Source organism: Spermophilus citellus (genome assembly GCF_964194105.1).
Source record: "Spermophilus citellus genome assembly, chromosome: 8".
NCBI classification, from domain to species: domain Eukaryota; kingdom Metazoa; phylum Chordata; class Mammalia; order Rodentia; family Sciuridae; genus Spermophilus; species Spermophilus citellus.
This window is the reverse complement of record NC_138189.1, coordinates 3,321,463-3,343,454: the sequence shown is the minus strand read 5'-3', so window position 1 is coordinate 3,343,454 and position 21,992 is coordinate 3,321,463. Positions and strand designations below refer to the sequence as shown.

The following is a 21,992-nucleotide window of genomic DNA, read 5'->3' as shown; positions in this document are numbered from 1 at the left end:
CACCTGCCCGCTGTTGACACCGTGCTCTCTGCAGCTGCCCAGGGTGTGCCGAGGGACATGGGGTGAGAGGGTCTGCACCGCCAGCCAGCCCTCCCTCACCGCCGAGGGGAAGAGACACCAAGAGCCCAATTGGGAGGTGACAAAGGGTGTCTTGGGGTCAGGTCATGCTCCTTCTGAGGGAGGGACGGAGCCTCATTTCTCATCTTTCAAGACAATAGGAGGAATGGACAGTCTGCGTGCTCCTCTGGGCTCTGTTGGCCACACGTGGACGCCTGTCCTCTCCTGGGTCCCTCCCATCGGCCCTGTCCTCCATCTCGGTGGTGGGGAGGCCTGGCTGGAGGCTCAGACCCTGCTCACAGGGCTTTGTCCACCCTCCCCCCACCACCCCGTCCAGCCCGCTTCCCTCCCAGGACACAAACCTCCCTGCCCCCCGACACCTGCCAAGCACCCAGGCCCTGCTCAGGTGTCACATCTCCAGGAAGAGCCTTCCCTGACTGCCGAGCAGAGTTCATGTCCTCACTTGTCACCGTGCCACCCTGCCACACCTGTCCCCACACAACTGGGTTTGGGGAGGAAGCCAGGGTGAGGTGCCATCCCTGCCGCACGGCACCAAGGCCACACACTAGTGCAGGACTCTCCCTGTGACGCACCAGCCCTGGCAGGAGGGCTGGCCAGGACGGCGGAGCTGGCTCTGCTCCCACACCACAGGGAGGTGGCCCCTCGGTCCACAGGGAGGTGGCCTGCACCTGGTTAGCCAGCCACTGCCTCACATCAGTGTGGCCAGGCCACCTATGCCATCCCAGGGCTGGGGTGGACACTGCCTTATTTTGTTGTTCCAATTGTCCCAGCCAGGCCACTGGGAGCCCCAGTGTTTGTGTGGGAGGTGCTGGGGACAGCACCCAGGGCCTCACACATGCGAGAGCTACCCCCCGGCTCTTTTATTATTTTCTTATTTATTTTGCAGTACTGGGAATGGAACCCAAGGCCGAGAGCACGCTAGGGACTGCTCTCCCACTGAGCCACATCCCGGCCCTTTTAAAAAATGTTACATTGTCTCACAAACTGGCCCAGCCTGGCCTCGAATTTGCAGTCTCCTGCCCCAGCCTCCTGAGTAGCTGGGACTACAGGTGTGTGCCACCACACTGGGTGTTGGGAGTTCTTTCATGAGCTCCTACATCCTTAGAAAGACACAGGCATCAATCATCTGGCCTACCATCCCTCCCTCCCCGTCGTCCGTCTGTCCACTGTGCTTCCTTACTTCCTGTGCTGCGGACGCCCCAGGCCCCTGCTGGGAGTTTCCTCCCAGGGACTGCGTCTGGTGAACCTCTCGTGCTCCGAGGCTGGCTCACAGCACCTCCTCCAGGCAGCCCCCTGGCTGACCCCAGCAGATGGGTGGTGCTTGCTGCGCAGTCCCTCTGCCTGCCCTGTCGGCCACCCTGGTTGAGCTGTCTGTCTCCGTCCGTCTCCTTGCCTGTCTGTCCCTGGGCTGAGACCTCAGGAGGGCAGGGTGTCTGGTTCAGCGATGCCCTGGGTGCTCAGTGCTGGGCCTGGCCCAGAGTAGGGCTGGATGAGGCCACTGCCGGTCCTGTCCCTGTGGAAGGCCAATGACCATAGGTGCCTTCCCTGGTGGAGTCCCCTGTCTCCACATGGGGCAGTGCAGGGCCCGGGCAGATGGCCAAGGCAGAGCGGAGGAGCAGCCCTCCTGGGGATTCCGGCCTGGCGGCTGCTCCAGGACACTCTCCATCTCCGCGCCAGCCAGTGGAGGTGTGCCACTGCCACCCTGTCCTCTGAGTCCTGGGGTGGAGGGCGTGCCCCGCCCTGCAGCAGGCAAGAGCCTCCCGGGGGCTCATTCCTGGCATCAAAGCAGCGCCCTCTGACCACGCCCCTGTGATGTCACCTGGGAAGCATCCCAGCTGGGCGCCAGGGCTGTGAAGGGTGCAGGTGTGGGTGTTGCCCGCCCAGTCCCTCTCTCCAGACTCCCAGTGGGCACAGCAGGGGTTGGAGGCCAGATGCTGCCAGGGACTGTCCACTCGCCTCATCCTGGGCCTCACGGAGGTTCCCATGACTTGTGAGCCCCCACACCCGAGTGACTCCCCCAGCAGCTGCCGAGGAGCAGGAGGGACGTGTGGGGAGGAGGGGCCCGCCTGCACTGATCGCTGCAGAGGAGTGGGTTAGTGGGGCCTGACCCACGCCTGCCTGGGGCTGCCGTCCTGCCCAGAGCACATGGGCCCTCTGCTCTCACTACTCGGTGGCCTGTGTGCACCGACACGGCCAGGCCCCCTTGCTGGCACCTCTGCTTATTGGTCATTCAGTGAACACCTGCAGAGTGCCATGCCGTGTCTGGCCAGCACCTCCCTGGAGGACTGCGGAGGAGGCAGGTGTGGCCCCCGATGGAGGTCCCGGATGGTGGGCCTTGGGGTGCCGGGCACTGGCTGGTCTTGCATCAGGGGAGGCCTGGAGAAGTGAGGCAGGTACAGGGGACACCATGGGACAGCCAGGTGAGGTTGTGGGGGCGGCTGGATGGACCTGGTGGGGAGAAGGGTCCCGAGTTGGCTGCCTCCTGGGGCTGTGGACCTTGCCCAAGTCCGCTGAGATGTCTTTCTGGGCTGGAGGCCGCTGGAGAGGAAGCCCAGGTGGTACAGCCTCCAGCCCTTGGTCTGAGCCAGAGCCCTGGCAAAGCCAGCAGGGTAGGTAGAAGCTTCTAGAAGTTCCAAGGAGCAAGAACCCTAGAAGGTGACTCTGTGACAAGGTGAGGAAGGAGGTGTCCAGCCGGGGCTGCAGTCGGCAGGGCAGACCCTTGACAGGCAGATGCAGTCAGGTCAGGGAGGGACAGGTTGAGGCAGCATGGACGGTGCTGGGGACCGAGGCAAGATAACTGTGGGGTGGGTGGGTGGCACCCGCTGGCAGGGGTCATGGCACTGGCCGGAGCAGACAGCACTGAGGTTTTGCTGGGTGGAAGCAGTTGAGGGAGTAGGACGGGCAGTGCCCACGCAGGCCAAGGTCACCAGGGGGACCTGCAGCCCAGCCTGTGTTGGCCGCAGCTTGAGGTGGGGTGAGGAGGCAGGGCTGCGGGAATCGGCCTGAGCCCTCGGGCCCAGCTGGCAGGTAGTGAGTGCACTGGCTGGGAGCCTGTCTCCAGGGAGAGGGGCCTGGCCAGGAGGACTTCGCTCCCCAGGGAGGGGTCTGGGTGGGGAGTGCTGGCAGGTTAATGTTTGCACAAGCCAAGGTCAAGATCAACCAGGATGACTGCGCTCCAGGGAATGTCAGGAATTCCAGCCAAGCTCTCACCCCTGAGTCAGGAATGTTGGGGCCCGGGGAGTGAGGGTCCTTGGGATTGGGGTGTCAGGATCTTGTCTATGATCTGGGGCCTTCTTTCTCGTGTTCTTGGGAGAACGGCAGCCACGAAGCCCCCAACGTGGCCCCGTTTGGAGCCTCCTACTCCCGCCTCTTCTGTGCACCCCACAACCCACAGGTCGGGTGGCCCATGGGGCGCTCTGCGAGCTGTGAGCTGGGCCTCGGGGACCTGGCCCGCAGGGCTGTCCAGGGCATAGCCTGGCCTGCTCCCCCGGCAGGGAAGGAGGCCCTTCTGCTCCTCCTCCTCTGTGGCCAAGCCTCTTTATTGGGGTGTGAGGAGGCCATGTCCCTCTTCTACATGCCCTGCCCACGGAACAGCCCTGTCACCCCAGGGAAGAGCACTGTTCCCAGGGTCCCTGTCATGCGGGAACGGCTGGGCTGTAGAGTCCTCCATCTCCCAGGCTGGGGATACACCTGCCCTGACAGAGCTGGCAGGCCACTGTCCTGTGGTGTTGTAGGGACAGACGAGGCAGGACACCAAAGATAGCAGGAAACAGTTTTATTTGGCTGCAGCCAGGTTCAGAGGGCACAGCTTTTGCTGGACTCAGTTAATCCCCTGAACCCCGAGTTCAGGGAGTTTCAGAGTTTTATACCCCGTGTGTAAGGGGAGGGGCTCAGAAGTTCACAGTCTGCAGAAGTCCACATAAAGCAGCTTTTTCCTTCACTGTTAACCCTTCAAGTACAGCTCTTGAGAAGGGGGGAGCTTCTTCTCCCCTTTCTCCCGTCCCCTGCCAGCTCTTACCATGGAGCCCAGTTGTAACTTCTCTTATCTTAGGAATGTAGACATCTCTGTGAAGCCCAGCTCAAGGCCAGAGGCCTGTTTGCACATTTCTACCAACTACTATACTGGATACATTTGTGAAGAACTAGTGAGGGGGTGTCCAGCACCTGGAGTGCTGATTTCTTCCCTGCTAGTGGCCAAGTAAACAGGGGACAGGACAATAGGAAGCTTATCTACATTGGACTCTTTTGCTGACAGTCCTAAAATCAGCCCAGTTAAGACTTTTCTGTGGAGAAAGGGGGTGTCACTACAGTGGCTGCTCCAGGTTCAGCCAGACTGCGGAGGGCACCCTTTGCCGCAGGCCTGGGACGTGCTGTCTGCTTCCTGTCAGCCGGGGGCCCGCGCCCAGCCACTCATCCGGGTCCCGGGGGCCATCGGTCATCTGGGAAGCCTGTTTACTCCTGCAGCCTTGTTTTTGCAGAGGAGTTCCTGAAATTCCGGGGCCGGTGCACATTTTTGCTGGTTTCAGTGATAACCACAGACATCACAAACAGACCCCCTGTGCCAACAGGGGCTGTCCAGTCCTTCCTGTGTGGACCCAGCATCGGGCACCTGCTCTTCTGGTGCCGAGGCTCACAGCACCGTCCCTGGGGGGTACAGGTGGGAGCCTGGGAGGCAGTCTCTGGGCACGTTTCTCCCCCGACCTCAGGTCTGCCAGGGCTTGGGAACGCGTGTTCCTTGGAAGGTGGGCCTGGCGTCTTTGCCATTCTGGGGAACCCCCCATTCAGAACCTGGGCAGGGGCTGGTCACTTAGGTCACCTTTAAAATGAAAGGCCCACATAGACCCCAGGAGCTCTCCTCCTGGCGCGCGTGTGGCTGAACTGTCCCCATTTGTTCTTGGAGGCTGCCCTCCCGGGAGGCCCGGTTCCCACCTCTGAGCTCGGGGCAAGTGGAAATCGGTGATTCAGTGTCCGAGCCCCTCTGCTGGGTCCTCGCAACAGGGGAGCAGAAGGTCGGGGCTGGTCCTCCAGCCACACTGGAGCCTTCTCCCCAGCCAGGCAGCCTCAGCTCTCTGGTGCCCACCCCATGCCCCTCCAGGGACCATGGCTCTGCCCATCCCTGGTGGCTGGGCTCTTCCTTGCATGGCCGAGGCCAGTGTCTCAGGGGCCCGTCACCAGACAAGGTTCAGCGCTGCCTCCCCGTCATCTCGGCCCACTCCCATGTCCAAAGCCGGGTCCACAGACCACAGCGTGGGCCTTCCAGCCCCTGCTTTGTGGAGTCGTCCTGGCGGCCGCCTCGCCCACCTGTTGACCCTCGTCTGTCCATCTCCACGCTGGCTCGGCAGAGATGTGAGGGCCCGACAGCCAGAGAGGACAGCAGCTTCTCTCTGGCCCCCACAGGGGTAGGGGATGGGGGTGGTCACCTGTTCAAGGACAACCAGAGGCCCCGGCAGACAGCGTTTGCCTGGACAGGCCCTGGTGAGGCCTGGGCTGGAGCTCCCCGGGGCCCTGCACTCTTGGGGTCACTGTTGATGGCCTGCTGCAGATCAGCCCTCAGGGCCAGCGAGCCAGGCCTCTCCTTAGCCACCAGCATCCAGTTGGCAGAGTGGCCATGGAGGCTCCGGCCTGTGTGTGTCTGGCTGTCGTGAGCTGCTGCTGGGCCATGTGCTCTCCTGAGCATCCCTGTCCCCTGGGGTGCCCTGGGCCAGCCCTCTTTGTCGTTCTCCTTCTAAGAGTTTGTGCAGGAGCCTTCACTTCCAGGAAGCCTCCAGGATTTCGCCCTCTCTTCCTCTCTCCCTGGCTTCCCCCTTCCCACCTGCCTATGGACCTGGTGGGTGGGTACCAGGGGCAGGGCTGGGATAGTAGGGCCATCGTCACACGAGGCAGGTGTAGCTCCAAACCCCAGGGAGCTGAGGTACCTGGAGGTGGAGAGGCAGGTCGTGGGGTTCTGGACCCTCCCCAGCTCCACCCTCCACAGCTGTCCCGAGGACTGACGCTGCTCTAAATGACACAATTAGAAAAGCCATTGTCTTGACTGACCACAGTGGTCACTGTTTTCCCTATGGGACTCAAAACATAAACACAAGAGCCCTCCGCAGCAGGAGGGGGACGGGCACCCCACCTGCCTTGGGTCCAGCCCTGGGTCCCTGTCTGGGGAGCCCCTGGGTGTGCTCGGCCACTGGGCCCTCCACAGGAGGGAACCTGCTGCCCACGGGCAGGGTAGACCCCAGGCCGACTGAGGGCAGGAGGGTCCACCAAAGGGGTCCCCAGGAAGCCACAGCTAAGGGCTTGACTAGGGACTTTGGAGGCCATAACTGGGCCCTGGTGGTGGCTGGGGCTTCCCCGCAGGATGGACTAGGGACAGGTTTGGGCCCTCCCGGTGCTCCCCAGGCTGGCAAGTCCGTCTCTGAGGAAACCTCTGAGCGTGCTCCAGGTGGAGGACCGGCCGAGATGGGATGGGCAGGAGTGTGCCGGGGCAGCTCAAAGCCACGTGGGCCCCCTGCAGGAGGCCCTGCCGGCAGAGGCCTTTCCTGTGTCCTGGTGGGACTCGCAGGCCACCTCCCAGGTGAGCCGTGCTCCCGTCCTGGGTGAGTCCTGCCCTTGCATTTTAGCCTTAGGAGACGTCCAGGGCACCAGGGTGGAGCTGTGGCTTCTGCACTGGCTGGACAAGGTGTCCCCCTGGCCTGGAGTACTGGACCCTGTGGCCTCCTGCAGGCAGATGGTGCTCCCCACAGGGTACTGCTCCTCACAGGAGCAAGTCCCTCCAGGGCCTCTCACTCTGCCCAGCTCCACTGCTCCTGGGGCCTCCCTCCTGCAGCAAGGAGACAGGGACTCCAGAGCCTCTGGGTCCTGCCTGCAGGTCACTGGCCGCCAGGCCCGTAGAGTTGCTAGCACTGGCTGGCCTCTGACGAGGGAAAAGGGACGAGAGGTCATTGCTTTGGGGTTTGGTGATTGAAGGCATGGGTATCTGGTCACCTGCAAAGCCCTGCACTCTGGGCAAGGGTGGCCTCCTAGGCTCCTGGGCAGGGCCTGCTGTTTTTCCTCTGCTGGACTTCAGCACCCGAGAGCCTCTGGCTGGGAGGGAGGGTGAGGACATGGGCTGGGCTTCAGCTGGTCAGTCCAACAGGAGTCACAGGAACGTTTGGTCAGGCTGTTTTGACCACCCGAAGGGTGAGGGTCACCTGGAGGGTTGTGGCGTCTTCCTGACAAGTGTCAGCTTGTTCTCTACCCCTGCGTCAGGGTCAGAACCACTGAGCTGGGAGGGCACTTAGTGGTTTCCACAAGGGGGAAACCGAGGCTCTGGGAAGGGACAGGTGGCCCCGGGAACGCCAGCTGGGCTGGGCTTCAGGAGGCCGGGCAGGCAGGGCCGTCCATCCAGCAGCCCCAGGAGGGCCCTGGTTGGAAAGTCCTGGACCCAGAACACACCTGCTCCTTCCTTAGCGGCTGGAGCTGGGAGGAGGCGAGTCCCGCACACAGTGTGTGTGTGTGTGTGTGGGGGGGGTCCTGGAAAAGCCCTGGGCTGCGGCCAAGAGCTCAGCTGTAGACAAACAGGATGCCGGGTCTTGGGCTCCGCCTGGGACAATGGCCGGGAGAGGAAACGCCTCCTGACCCTTGTGTGGACAGGGGGCCCAACCAGGACCTCTTTCAGCATAGCTCTCAGGTACACAGGCCCAGGGAAGCCAGAATGTCGGGGGTCTTCACCCTCCAGAGTCTGGGCAGAGAGCGGGTGGCAAGTGCACCCACTGTCAGCCCCTCACAGAGGGAGACAGGATGGGGGGTGCTCCCAGGGCGTGGAGCAGGCCAGCCCCAGCCTGAGGGGCAGGCACAGAGGGCCGGGGCAGGAGGCTGGCCCATGTTCAGTCCTGCTTCTTTCTGAGTCCCAGGGGGCCAGGCCAGGGGTTCCTTAGCCAGCTAGGAGATCTCCCGTCCCAACCCCAGGTGGGGTTGCAGCCAGAAGGCAGGTAAAGAGGGGACAGTGCTGGCCAGTCTCCCAGGTGGGACACACTGGCCAGCTGAGGAGCAGGACATCCCCTCTCCTCCCCCAGAATGTTCCTATGACCTGGGCGCAGGAGTGAGGAACTGTGTCTGTGTGCCCACGAGAGTGTGTGTGTCCTTAGGCCCACACGTGTGTGCCCACGTGCACAGAACTGGAAGGGGAACAGAGAGCAGAGCCCGAGGGCCGCTAGTTGGTGGACTTCCCCAATCCCAGTGCCAAACGGGAGCCTGGGTGCCCCCTGGCCTCCACCCCAGAGCCTGGGGGCTGGCAGTGAGCAGGCAGGGACAGGGCCTGGCACCCACCCAGGAAGGGGCTAATGATCAATCGCGGCCAGCACTGGCCTCTCATTGCTGCCCCAGGCTCCGGGAGGAAGTGGGGCAGGAAGCAGGGGCGGTGGTGGCTGCTCTGCAGTCAGCCTCTGTGGGCGGCCTCTGCCTGCCCTGGCCAGCTTCAGACAGCCCCGTGGACAGCCAGCACCAAGCAGAGTTGGGACAGGCCACCTGCGCCCTGGGCCTGGTGGGCCTGAGAGGTGTCTCGGGAGCAGAGCTCAGGTACGGCGGGCTCTGGGGCGGGAGGGAGGGTGGTGGCCTGCCAGGCGGCTGGGTTGGCAGACACACAGTGGCCGTCCTTGTGTCTAGGAATAGCCTCCCACCTTCCACTTTCTGGAACATTCTTCAGACTGTCTGCAGTGGGGGTGGGGCAGGACTGCTGTAGGCCAAGGGAGGCTGTCACCAGGCCCCCCAGGGTGCTGCCAGACCCTCTCAGGGATTCTCATGTGATCTGACATGAGAATTCATTTACAAGCGCCTCACAGTGACTTCATAGCCACACTGACCTCGGGGTGTGCCCCCAGGGTCTGGATGAGCCAGGAACAAGGGGTTCTGGGCCACTGTGTCCCAACTGTGGCCAGCCCTGGGTTATCGCAGGCCACATTGGCATGACTGCTGATGCAGCACCTCCGCAGAGCCCGCAGTGCCACTGTGGGTGTGACCAGGCCACTCCAAAGTCACCCTGGGTCTTTTTTACATCAAATAACAAGATAAGTGGCTGGACCAGGGCCACCAACCCAAAATTCCTGGGCCCAGCCTTCCAGCCTCACGTCCTGCCCAGGACATGTGGCCTCAGAAGCCCCATGGAGACCTTCTGCAGGCCTAGGGCGACCTCCCCAGGGACCTAGGACCCCCGCCCCCCTAGTCTGGGATGAGACAACGGCAGGCGGAGCCAGGGCATGGGAGCATGGGGTTGACGGGCCCTGTGCAGCGTGTCACGTGAGAGGTCACAGCTCCCCACAAACTCCATGACGTGGGCACCGGCAGCCCTGCCACACAGAAAGGGACGAGTGGTCACGTCCTCAGCTGCCCTGACAGTGACCCTTGGTGGCCCGCAGTGACACTGTGTTCTCAAGAGTTCTGGAGGCTGGAGCTGCAGACAGGCTGGGCAGGGCCAGGCTGCACCCAGAGGCCCCACGCGGGTCCTGCTCTTCCTGCCCTGGAGCCCAGGGCTGCTGGGCCTGTGGTCAGGTCATCCAGGCTCTGGCTCTGTCGTCCCAGGGCCTCTCCATGGGTCCGCCTCTCTTTCTCATGAGGACACCGGGCACTGGGTGAGGGCCACCCTTGTCCAGCAGGACTCAGCTCAGCTGAAGGTGAGTTACACATGAGGCTCAGCCCGCGGTCCCTGGGGGGCATGGTTGGGGGACATGAGCTTTCCCTTGCCATCCAGGGAGCAGGACTGGACCACCCTCAGGCTTGCTTCTTGGCAAAGAGCCGAGGTCTGGTGTCCCTAGGGGTCTGCCCAGTCCGAGCCCCCGCCAGTCAGGGCTTGTTGGCTCCATCTCCCGCTAGCAGCCCAGCTCCCTGGACACTGAGCCACAGGGCCACCTGCTCCAACCACGCGACCCCTCGCGGGCATTTTATTCTCATTTTCTGGGTGGTAATGGAGCATGGAGCACCTCCACCCACTGAAATTGAACCTCGCCTCTGGGTGCTGGCAGCAAACTCTGGGATTGGGTGCTGGATGGGGCCTGGGGCATGTGGCTCAGCCAGCTGACCTCAGGGAGTACCGGACATCTGCTAGAGGCCTCGCTCTGGGGTGCCACGCCTGCTGCCCTGGGCAGGACCCAGAAGGCCCGAGGCCGGAAGAGGCTGCTTGTTGCAGCGGCCGGGAGGGAAGTGTCCTGCAGAGATTGAGCCCACTTCCTCCTCCGAGCAGGAGCCCATGTGTGCAGCTGTCCCGCGTCCCTCACCAGCAGGCGGGAAGTCCCCTGAGCTGGGGAAGCCTTCCCTTTTTCTCAGGGACCTGCCCCTGAGCACCAGCTTTGTGCCAGGCCCATGAGGCCCCGGGCACCTCCTCAAATGGGCCACTTCCTGTGCCGGGAGGCGAGTGGGAAGGGAGGCAGACAGCCAGGGCATCCGCAGGTGGTCCAGTCGCCGCCTGGGCTGCTGGGACACCAGCGCTGCCTGCAGTGAAGGCAGTGACCTGGCTTTTGAAGGAAGAAGTGACTCAGAGGCCAGGACCCTGGGGGGGCTGGGGTAGAAGCTACAGCCCCCCCCCCCCCCATCAAAGGGCTGGAGTGGAGCTCTATGGACGTGCCTCTGCGTGCCTCCACCAGGGGGCAGCAAGACAGCCAGCCTTCCACCGTGGGCTTCCTGCGCCTGGCAGACCTGGGCCAGCCAGTGGGCATCACCCTGGCAGGAGCCAGTGTGGCAGCTGGGCAAGGGGGACAGGGGACGGGAGCAGACTCTGAGGCTTGGGCTGGACTCAGCACTGGGGGAGGTGGCCAGGATGCCCAGCTGCATCCTGAATGTGCTAAGGAGCCCCTCAGGCATCCCCAGGTGGGGCAGCCTTCCAGGCCTAGGCTCAACCTGGTGGACACCGCACTGTTGACAGTTCTGTCACCTCCTTGGCACTCTGTGCTCCCGGGGTCCAGGTCCACTTGCCTCTTCACTAGGGAGTGGGTGTTCTCAGGCCTGCGCTGACCTCCTGGGTTGAGCAGCTCCCTTGGAAGGGGAAAGGGTCTCTTCAGGCACCAGGGACCCTCACTGGGGGCCCTCTGACTTGCTGCCCCCTTCCCATCTACCCAGCCTGGTCCCCGTCCCTGCCCCTCAGAGGTGGTTGGGGCTGGGAAGGATTTGGCCATAAACTGACCATCGGGTTTCACATGGAACAGGCAGGCAGAGGGCAGTTGGGCAGGGAACTGGACGAGACCCTTCACCATGAGCACCTCCTCCAGGGAGCCCTCCCTGCAGTCCACTTCCCTTCCCTCTACCTCCGGGACAAGGTGACCCTCAGTTCCCGTTGTAGAATTCCCACCTGGAACCATCCAGGACCAAAAGACAGGGACAGGGTCTGCAAGAACCTGGTGTGAGATGACACCTGTGCTGTGACTACTGGGGGCTCAGCTACCTTTGTTTTGGTGACAAGCCCCGCACCCCACTGCCCACCTCCCTCAGGGACTCTTCAGTACATTCTTTTTTGCAGTATTAGGAACTGAACCCATGGGTGTTCCACCACTGGGCCACACCCCCAGCCCTTTTTAATTATTTTGAGTCAGGGTCTCACTAAATTGCCCAGGCAGATCTTGCACTTGAGATCCTCCTGCCTCAGCCTCCCGAGTCACTGGGATTACAGGTGTGGCCACTGCACCCAGCTTCTCTAGTATGTTCTGCACAGATATTAAAACAAACTTTCAGACATTGAGGAATGACCCCTTCTCCTGGTTAGAGGCTTTGGTGGCCCCTCTGCCCTTGGGGGTACACTCTACCTCATCTGTTAGCCTACGTCCTGCATCCTAGACCCCAGACCCAGGTGCCTCTGCAGCTGCCCTGTCTGATTCCCTGTCTGTCCTCTGCTGATTCCTTGCCCGGGACGAGGGCGGAGGCCAGAGACTCGGGAGCACAGCTATCTGGCCCTGGCTGGGCATACCTGGGCCCAGCCCATGCAGCTGGCCACAGCATGACCCAGGTCTGCCTCCAACGTCTGCCAAGAAAGGGGGCAAGTCCGGGGAGACCAGACTTGCACCTTGGTGGATGGAGAGGGGTCAGGGGTTGTTGCCTTGTCCCCCTGAGTGCTCTGGGCAGAGGAGTCCTGGGGAGTTCTGCACCCTCAGGATTGAAGGTTCCCTGCTCACAACCAGCAGATGGTCAGGCTTGAAATGTGCAGCCTTCAGGCTGGGCGTGCCACCCAGGTGGCTCCCGCCTTCCTTGTGAGCCAGCACGGCCGTCATTGGGGGTCTGCCCCATGCTCAGCAGCCTTGCGTGAGGGGAGAGCTGAGCCCGTGTCTCTTGTGCTTGTGTTTGATTCATGAAAGGGGACAATGTGTCCTCAGATGAGTGACAAAACCACGGACCTGGGAGCAGGGCCTGTCAATGCTCATCTCTGAGCCCAGGAAAGTGTGAGGCCAGCGAGCAGCTCCTGGCCAGGGCTCTGCCTCAACTACCTCCCGCTCCTCCTCCCCCCGCTTCCTTCCCCTCCCAGGGGCCCCTGGGTCCTGGCTCCCGGCCACTGGAAGCCTCAAGATTGAGGGGCCCCAGGGGCCGTCCAGCTGATTGCACAGGCCTCTGTTGGTGGGAGAGACTGAGCCCACGTGGTCCAGCTCCAGTAGGGAGGGGACATCATTAGGAGCATCAGGACCCAGGGCCAGATTCCCCATGCAGCTGAGGTGGACCCCAGCCACAGGCAAGGCCAAGTCCCCTTCCCGGAGGAGGTGGGCTGTTGCGGGAAGCAGCAAGCCGCCCTCGGAGAGGAGAGCTGGGAACTCTGCTGTGAGGGGCGGCCAGAGGAGAGCCAACCCCAGATTCCGAGCCCCGGACATTCACAGGTCCTCATCTTAGGCCCGTCCTATCACTGGGGCTTTTCTCCTCTTTTAAAAAATTCCTAGTCTAGAGGCTGAAGCCCGTGCAGGGCCTCTAACCTGAAGGTGCTCACAGAAACGGATGGGAGGACCCGCTCTGCTCACAGGCATCGCACACTTCCAGAGGGCGCCATCAGAGCCCAGGGCAGTCATCCACCCCCCAAAGGTGGGGACATGGTCCCTCAGGCTTCCTGGAGAAAGGCTGGGGGGGACTGACCCCTCCCCAGGCCCAGGATTCTGACCACAGTGGTTTTGTGCTTTCACGTCACAACCAGGTCTGGTTTGGCCATCACAGGCCAGACCGTGGCCCCAGCGCTGGGGACACAGGCTGCAAGCAGGGCCACGGCTAGGCCTTGGAGGTGCCGGACACTCTGCAACGTTGGCTTCTCTCCCCGTCCCTCACCCCTGGCAGAGAGGCCCCTGATGGTCTGGCAGCCCCACCCTGGAGAGGCCTCTGCTGACGCCCACTGCTCTCTCCACAGGCCAACTGGGCATGCCGAGCCCTCAGCACTGGGGCCGGGGCGGGTCATGAAGAGCCCCAAGGAGGAGACCACTGGGGAGCCAGCGGAGATGGGCTGGGGGCCTGCAAGACCCTCTGGAGGCCACAGCAGCGGGCACGAGGTCCAGAGTGGGGCCATGCACTCACCCTGTGGCCGGGAGCAGGCTGTGCCTGAGGAGGCCAAGGCGCCAGTCCGAGGTGGTGAGTGCAGCTTTGGGGCCACCGCTGTCCAGTCCACCCCACCCCCGCCATCCACTCCACCTGACCCCCGCTGTCCATGCCTTCCCCTACCCTGCACACAGGCCCCAGCTCTGGTGTCGGCTCGGGTGTGTTAAGACAAGAGCTGACCCAGCAAGTCATGCTCCTGACCAGGGCCCCGCTCCTGTTTGGGGCCTGTCCTGATGGCAAAACCAGAGGGGAAGGACCCAGAAGCCGCCCACTCCTCCAGAGGCTGCCCTGAGACTCTGGGTGGCCAGCCTTCGCAGCCCCTCCTTGTTCTCATACCCTGCTCGACAGGGTGTCCCTTGCTCCTGAGGGGGCAAGCCAAGGCCCAGAGACAGGGAGGAACTTGCCAGGCCACAGGGGACAGTGGCTGCATCTCCCGAGGCCCAGACAGGGACAGCTCTGTGTGAGGGACATGAGGAACAGTGACAGGGCAGCCAGGCTGGCTGCACCCGGGAGACCGGCTCCAATCCTGAGTGTCATGGGCCACTGCTTAACCTGGGCCTATTTGCCCTCTTGGAAATCTGAGGGGCAGCCTCCGTGACCTCCAGCACCCTCCCTCCACCGTCCCGGCAGAGGGGGCAGGGAGAGGGGGACACAAGTTAGTGCAGGACCCTCCTCTCTCCTACCGAGGGTCCCCAGAGCGTGGCTCACGGTAGAGACTCAAAGGCCATCTGAGGGGTCAGTGGGTGAATGGCACAGTGGGAGAGCGGAGTGGAGACCCCCTGAGCTCCTGCTGGGTCCAGACCCAGTCACTGCGGCCCTGGGCTCCCAGTGTGTCACGCCTGTCATCTCAGTCCTCCTGCTTGTGGGTGGACATGGGGAGGGACCAGGTGGGCTTTGCACACTGATTCAAAAGGGGAGGAGGTCCTGCTGGGAGGGGTGGCCTAGAGGGCTGGGGACGGGGCCTGGCAGCCCACCCTCCACCGTGGATCCAGCGCCTAGGTGGGTCCGCAGGGGTTGGGTCCTGCCCAGGCCTGCAGAGTGCACAGAAGTCCGGACTTAGATGGGCCAGACCAACAGCAGGAGAGTGGCCCACCCAGGAGTGGCTTTGGACCTCAGGGGGAGTCAGGTGTCCCCAGCCCTGTGGCTGCCAGGGGCTTCCTCTGGAGATGTGCAGGCACGCTGCCTCCGGGTCCGCATGTGGACCTCTGAGCCCAGCTGGCTGAGTCCATGGGCTTCTGTCTGAGGAGGCTCAACTGGCTGCCGGCAGCAAGGCTGGCTCGGGGGAGAGGACTCCACATTGATTCCCCACCTCCTCGTCTTCCTTGGACAATTTCAAGTTGCAAGAAATAGCAGAAACGATTCCCATTTACCCTTCCAACGCTGAAATTCTTTATATTTGCTTTATCTCTCCATCCATCTACCCATCCATCCATCATCTACCTACATACACACTTTTTTTTTCTGAACTGTTTAAGAGCAAACATGACTCCCTCATCCCAAAGGAATCCAGGATTCCCACAACCAGGGTATTCTCCTACAAAACCTCAGTATGGGTATTTAACGGTAGCCTGTAACCCCAGACACTCAGGAGGCTGAGGCAGGAGGATTGTGCATTCAAGGTCAGCCTCCACAACTTGGCAAGGACTTGAGCAAGTTAGTGAGACCCTGTCTCAAAAAAAAAAAAAAAAAAGGCCAGGGATGTGGGTCAGTGGTGAAGTGTCCCGGGTTCAATCCCTAGTACCAAAACCAAACCCCAACTGAGCTAAACGACTCCTCCTGAGGCAGTGGGCTTACAGAGGGAGGTTCATTCCAGTCCGCTCGGCTGCCCCATGGCTTTTGGGCCAGTGTGGCGCATCCCAGCCAGAACAGGAGCAGACCAAGCTGCCCACCTCACAGCCAGAAGTCAAAACAGAAAGAGGAAGAGACTGGGGTCCCACAGTCCCTTCAAGGGCACATCCCAGTGACAGACCTCCTACTGGGCCCCCCTCCTAAAGGTCCCGGGACCTCCTAGCAGTGCCACAGGGGACCAAGCCCTCAACACAGGGCCTGGGGGGACAGGGGGGGTCCCATGCCTGTGAGGCACCCTCCCAAGACTCCTCCGCATGGCTCCTACTTCCTGCCTCAACGTGGCTGCTGGACACAGCTGCTCAGGCCCCAGCCCAGAGGTTCTGACTCTGGGGGCTGGGGGTCAGCTCTGGACTCTGCCTCTACCTGCAGCTGGAGGACTGGGGCCGGCCAGCCACCACCTTCCCTGGACAGCTGCCCACCTGGGAGAGGCTGGCCAATGACCCTCAAGGAGGGCTGCCCAGGTGGGGCGAGGCAAGAGGAGGAGGGTGCCCACTGCGTTGTAGGGGTGCAGAGGGCAGAAAGGGTTCCCGAGGAGGGACCTCCAAGGACCCCCGCGTCTACCTTGGGTGGTGGGGAGCAGCCTTGGGAGTACAGAAAGACCCCAGCCTGTGCAGAGCCATCCCCAGACACCTGTCCCTGCTCTGAGCTGCAGGGAGAAGACCCCAGCTCTGGGGCTGGACTCCTGCTGTTGCTTTGCCCCCCAGCTGTCCTCGGGCTGTCCCTCCGGGTGGGAGCGCTGCCTGCCTTGGCTCAGGGTGGTCGGGATGTTGGGCAGTGGACACATTATTTGGGACTTGAAGATGCACAGTCCTCCCTCTGTGTGGGAAGGGATTCAGGAGCTGCCAAAGCCCAGGGTGTTGTGACACACTGGGAGGGCACTTCACCTTAAGTGGCCCTGCTCCAGATTCCAGAGTCTCCACACTGATCACACAGGGCCCTTCCCCAGGCACAGGAGGAAGGTGCTCCAGCTTATCCCAGGGGTGAGGGGAACCTCCCCCCTCCTCCTTTCCCTCCCTCCTCCTTTCCCTCCCTCCTCCTTCCTTCCCCTCCTCCTTTCCCTCCCTCCTCCTTTCCCTCCCTCCTCCTTTCCCTCCCTCCTCCTTTCCCTCCCTCCTCCTTCCTTCCCCTCCTCCTTTCCCTCCCCTCCTCCTTTCCCTCCCTCCTCCTTTCCCTCCCCTCCTCCTTTCCCTCCCCTCCTCCTTTCCCTCCCTCCTCCTTTCCCTCCCCTCCCCCTTTGCTCCTCCTTTCCCTCCCTCCTCCTTCCTTCCCCTTCTCCTTTCCCTCCCCTCCTCCTTTCCTTCCCCTCCTCCTTTCCCTCCCCTTCTCCTTTCCCTCCCCCTCCTCCTTTCCCTCCCTCCTCCTTTCCCTCCCTCCTCCTTTCCCTCCCTCCTCCTTTCCCTCCTCTCCCCCTTTGCTCCTCCTTTCCCTCCCTCCTCCTTCCTTCCCCTCCTCCTTTCCCTCCCCTCCTCCTTTCCTTCCCCTCCTCCTTTCCCTCCCCTTCTCCTTTCCCTCCCCCTCCTCCTTTCCCTCCCTTCCTCCTTTCCCTCCCTCTTCCTTTCCCTCCCTCCTCCTTTCCCTCCCCTCCTCCTTTCCCTCCCTCCTCTTCTTCCTCCCCTCCTCCTCTCTCTCCCCCTCCTCCTTTTAATCCCCTCCCTCCTTTCCCTCTCTCCCTCCTTCCTGATCATCTGAGGGCAGCCCCACTCTGTAGAGGGCTGGCAGCAGGGAGGAGAGGGCATCTGCTGGAGATCTCTAGCTGACCTTGACCCCAGGGGTTAGGTAGGGCTGATTGTCTTAGAGTTTCAGCATCAGAACAGGTGAGGGGGCTGTCCCAGGAGCCTGGATTCTGGTGGCAGCAGCAGCCTTAGAAATAAAAGGCTGTTGCTTCAGGGTCCCTGTTAGCTGGGTGCAGCTAGAGCAGGGCCTAGGGTCCTGGTCCAGGTTCTCAGCCTGCGGAGCAAGGAACTGAGCAAGACTGGAGAGACTGGGGACAAAGAGAGGTGTATTGAGAGGGGAGTGACTCTGGGGGGAGAGAACATGGGGAGCAGAAGGTGGAGCTGCGGAGGGCTGGACCCTCTGCACAGGGGCTTTCACTGGGCTCTTAGTCTCCCCTCTTCTCCCCTGGGGGGCCTGGGGGTCCACTGATACCTTGATGGGCAGCTGAACCTCCAAGGACTTCTTTTATTGCCCACACGTGACCTCCTCCCCGGTATCCTGCACAGGGGGAGCAAGCCGCGATGCTGGTGACCAGCAACCAGCTAACTTCAGGTGGTCCCTGGAGCCCACGCAGGACGGGGCTCCTCCTTCCTGGGCTCAAATTCCCCTTTTTGGTGGAGCTGAGCTCCCTAAGGGGTGGCCCCTTTCCCGTGCCCTGTCTCCTACCTGGCTTTAGGGCCTGGGGTGGTGTCGAGCTGGGAGCTATCAGGCAACAGCCCCCAGGGCAGGGCCTGGTTTGGGAGGCCCTGGGGGAGTGAAGAGGTGGGGAGGCCCTGGGTGCCTGGAGTCTTGGGCAGCAGAGAACCGGCAGGGCCCGGGGAGGGGACTTGCGTTTCATGCCCCCTCCCACAGGAAGCCCTGGCCACACGTGGAGATTTGCTTTCTTGTTGGTGCCTGTGAGCTGTGCAGAGGGGCGGGCTCCACGGAGGCACGTTCACACGCACATCAGAACTCAGTCGGATCAACCTCACCCAAAGACCTCCCCGATATGTACAGGGTTGATGGAAAGCCGGGCCCCTCGTGTGCTTGGCCAGCTCTCCAGAGCTCTGCGGCCCCCACGCTGCTGGCCATTTCCTGGAACAGTGTAGACAGGCCATGTCCATCTGCAGAAGTTCAGTGTTACCCTAGAGGGTTCAGAGCCAGGCCAGGTCGGGGGTGCTCTCTTGGGGCCTCTGGCTCTGCATGGGCCAGAGGGCCGACTAGGGCAGGGCCTGGCCAGACAGTTGTCCCACGGCTCTGCTGCCCTGAGCCGTGGGCAGGGGCTGAGGACAGGGCTGGTGGGCCCATGCCATGTGTGACGGGGGAATGGAGTGGGCACAGGGTCCCCCAGGAGACAAGGAAGAGGGGACAGGAGCCAGGGTAGACTTGAGGCTTCTGTGATGCCTGGGGGGTGTCCCAGGAGGCTGGGTGCCACATCTGGAGATGGGGGCCAGGGGAGAGGTGGGGCAGGAGGTCATGGTGACCCAGGCCACTAGCTGAATGTCAGCTCCTTGCTGACCTGCTGCAGGGTAAAACGAAAGTCCACCTTTCCATCCCCGCAGGGGCTGGGCCTGAGGATGAACAGGCAGGTCTTTGCAGCTGAGCTGGGCGTCTGTTACTGGAGGTCAAGCTGGTCTCTGGGTTTGGGCGCCACAGTGCTGGCCCAGCCTCCAGCACCAGTTTTGTGACTTGGAGGCTCAGCGGGGGTGGGGGGGAGCACCCCATAGACCCAGGTCTGGGCCAGCAGGACCTCCTGACTTCCATCTGCACCTTCCAGACCTGGCTCTGCAGCTGCTGGCCGTGCGGAGGAAGAGTGGACAGCCAGACCCCGGCCTGCAGCAGGCCCTGCGGGGCCGGCTGCGCCTGCTGGAGAACGAGAGCCAGGAGGTGGCCCGCGTGCTGGGGGTGAGTCAGCCCTGGAGCCTGGGAGCAGGGGAAAGGGGCTCCCTCGAGTAAAGAGAATAGGCACAGAGGGGGATGTCACGGAATGAGGACAGTTCAGGAGACAGGGCCCCCCTCTGCCACAGGGCTGGGATGGGGGCAGCACGGACTTGGGGTCAGACTGCCCTGACGGTGGTCTCCTAGCCTGTGTGAAGGCACCTTCGTCCACCACACTCACTGGAGACGCCCAGAGGTGGGGACCAGGTGAATACCTCACCAAGTGCCCGGCACAGAGACTGGCTCAGACTGCTCAACAAATGGGATCCCGGGCCACGGAGGAGGGCCGTGGTGGGCTCTGGGGTCCAGTCAGCGGCACCACCTGCCTAGGGTCTGAGCTCAGAATCAGGCCTGGCTTCCTTTGTCAGATGGAGGGGTGTTGGCCGCCCCCGCTTTAGTCAGAAGAGCTCACGGATGGTGCGATTGTTCCCAACACCGTCACCGTCACCCCAGAGGACAGGGGCAGGAGTGCACTGAGCCTCGGTGGGAGCTGCAGGTGCAGCGAGGCAAGGCGGGTCCCAAGGCAGTGCTGTGGCCGGGCTGAGGGCAGCTGCTGATGGCAGTGGCCGGGGGGAGGCTTGGAGGGCGAGAGAGCAGCGTGGGGTCTGGCAGGAGCTGGGCTGTATTCTGCAGGTGCCGGAGCTGCGGTCGGCTTGTGAGCAGGAGAGGAGCAGCCGGGGCTGCAAGGAACCGCCCTGCAGGCCACTGGGACTGTCCCTAAATTCTATTTCTTTCCTTCAAGGAATTGTCAGCCAGACTGTTGTCTATCCACAGTGACCAGGATCGGATCATGGTGACGTTTAAGACTTTTGAAGAAATCTGGAAGTTTTCCACCTACCACGCTCTTGGTAAAGTGGCCACCCTCCCAGGGCTGATCCCAGGGCCCCCTCAGAGGACCCGTAACTCACCCTGTGTCCATGGCACCAATCGGGGCTGGAGAATAGGTTGCTTCACAGCGGCCTCTCCAGAAAAACAGGGAGGGCCCAGGGTCCACCTTGTTCTGGGGGTGGGGAGGCGCTGTGCTGGGCTGTGCTGAGGTGGACAGTCTTGCTGGGGGCTGTGGTGCCTGAGCTCCCGGGTCCCTTCCCTACGGCTTGGTCCTTACCTCTGCGGGGCGGGAGCTGGGCTCCCACTGGCTCTGGAGGCCCAAGGAGCCCAGACAGGAGGCCAGCAGCCTGGGGTGGGGCCCAGCTAGGAGAGCCTTGTGAGCCCACCTACGTTTGAGGGCCGAGAAACTGGAGGAGGAGACCCCTTGTTAGAACCCTTGGCAGGACTTGTTGATGCACTGTCCTGTCTCCTGGGAGGAGACAGTTCTCAGAGGAGCCAGTTTGTCCTCAGTCCTCCTGCAGGACAGCCGTGGGTACTGTGGTGCTCAGAAGGCAGCGTCCTCTGGCCCTGTCATCGAATGTCCACCTTCAGCTAGAGTAATGAAGGACTTGCTCGCTATCTGCTGTGGCCCTAATGGGGAGCAAGGCTGGTGCTGCCTGCTGGCCAGGCGTGGGGGTGTCACAAGCACCCTGATGGCAAAGCACTGTCTCCATGGAAACAGATAACATGGACCAGTAGCGCCAGGCCAGGGCTCCCCTGGCCTGTTCTGTCCATCCTATTGATGGTCAACATGGCCCTGTAACCTCTGACTTAAGAATGCAAACACAGAGGCACACAGAGGCCCTTAACTTGACCATGGTGGTGGTGGGTGGGTGAAGGTCTGGACACAGCCACTGGTAGCCAGGATGGTCAGACCAGTGGACCGTGCACAGATAGGCTCCCAGGGCAGGTAGCCCACGCTGGGGTCTTCCCTGCCCCTTCCAGAGCCTGCGGGTGACCAGACCTGGCCTTGCAGGCTTCACACATCACTGCTTGGAAAACCTGCTGGTGGACAGGGCCTTCTGGCTGCTCTGGCCAGGCGAGGAGGAGGAGACGGCCATCCAGGTGCATGTGGAGGAGGACGCCTTGAGGCGGACCCACCAGAGCCTGCTGGCCCAGGAAGGTGGGTGCCGTGCGTGGCGACGGTGACCTTGGTCTGGGGCTGTGGCAGGAGGCAGCTCTGGAGCCAGGAGGTCTGCTCCAGGCGGTGGCTACCTGGCGCCCCCTGGCCGTCCAAGCAGGAAGTGCTGGGGACCACCCGTCTGGCCTTGGTGGTACAGGGAGGACACTGAGGCCCAGAGAGAGTCTGAGTTTGAGCAGGCCTCAGAGGCCAGTGGAGGCAGAGCTGGGCCCACCCCGGGTGCTGGCCTCCTGTCTGGGCTCCTTGGGCCTCCAGAGCCAGTCCACTGGTTCCTGGGGCTGAAGCAGCTGACGGGGCCTCCCCCCGGCTGCCTTCACTGTGGGTCCCGGTCCAGCCACCTGGATGACCACCTTTTTCCTTTCGAAGGGCCTTTCTTTGTCCTGTGTCCTGACCACCATGTGAGACTGACGACTGGCTGCCAGAGTGTGGGGAAGGGCCCCCAGGTCCTCAGGAAGGCTTCGGGGCACTCCCTGGGGGACGTGGCCCTGGAAGCAGACTCTTCAAGCCCCATTCCCACCACGTCTGGGGCGGCAGCAGCGGCGGCTGCCCCGGAGCCCTTGATTCCGTTCCATCAGTAGGTACCGGACTCTCTGTCGTCCCTGTGGTGCTGGGTGGTGTTGGGCCCCACAGATGGTCCCTGGGCCTGGCAGGCCGACTGCCCAGTGGGGTGGGAGGACAGGCAAGGGGGCACCTCTTCTGCTGCTTCCTCTCTGGGCCTCAGGCAGCGCCTCGACGGGGCCCGCGGGCTCTCCCTGGCAGGGCTGTCCGGGACTCAGGGCACAGGAGTGTGCAGCACACAGCCCTCATCAGGCCCACTCGGAAGCCCGCCAGGGAGGCTCAGGACAGTTGCACCCGCAGGAAGGAGGCATACGGAGATCTGCACACATAGAAACTGAGTGCAGGTAAAGCTAGTGAGGAC

General features: G+C 62.6%; 1 protein-coding gene across 3 annotated transcripts in view; it reads left to right on the top strand.

The window, feature by feature from the left end:
• The window catches only part of SH3TC1 (SH3 domain and tetratricopeptide repeats 1), a 41,854-nt gene that overhangs the window by 2,280 nt on the left and 17,582 nt on the right, over positions 1 to 21,992 (top strand). The window contains exons 1-6 of one of the 3 annotated variants that reach the window (XM_081303029.1): positions 8,460 to 8,622; positions 13,403 to 13,620; positions 18,905 to 19,032; positions 19,808 to 19,913; positions 20,909 to 21,055; positions 21,440 to 21,647. In XM_081303029.1, the coding sequence (XP_081159155.1) occupies positions 13,449 to 13,620; positions 18,905 to 19,032; positions 19,808 to 19,913; positions 20,909 to 21,055; positions 21,440 to 21,647 (761 nt within the window). In that variant the 5' untranslated portion in view covers positions 8,460 to 8,622; positions 13,403 to 13,448. Of the gene's footprint in view, positions 1 to 8,459; positions 8,623 to 9,529; positions 9,714 to 13,402; positions 13,621 to 18,904; positions 19,033 to 19,807; positions 19,914 to 20,908; positions 21,056 to 21,439; positions 21,648 to 21,992 lie in introns of those variants that run through there. The other 2 variants (XM_081303030.1, XM_081303031.1) reach the window with 2 other exon arrangements.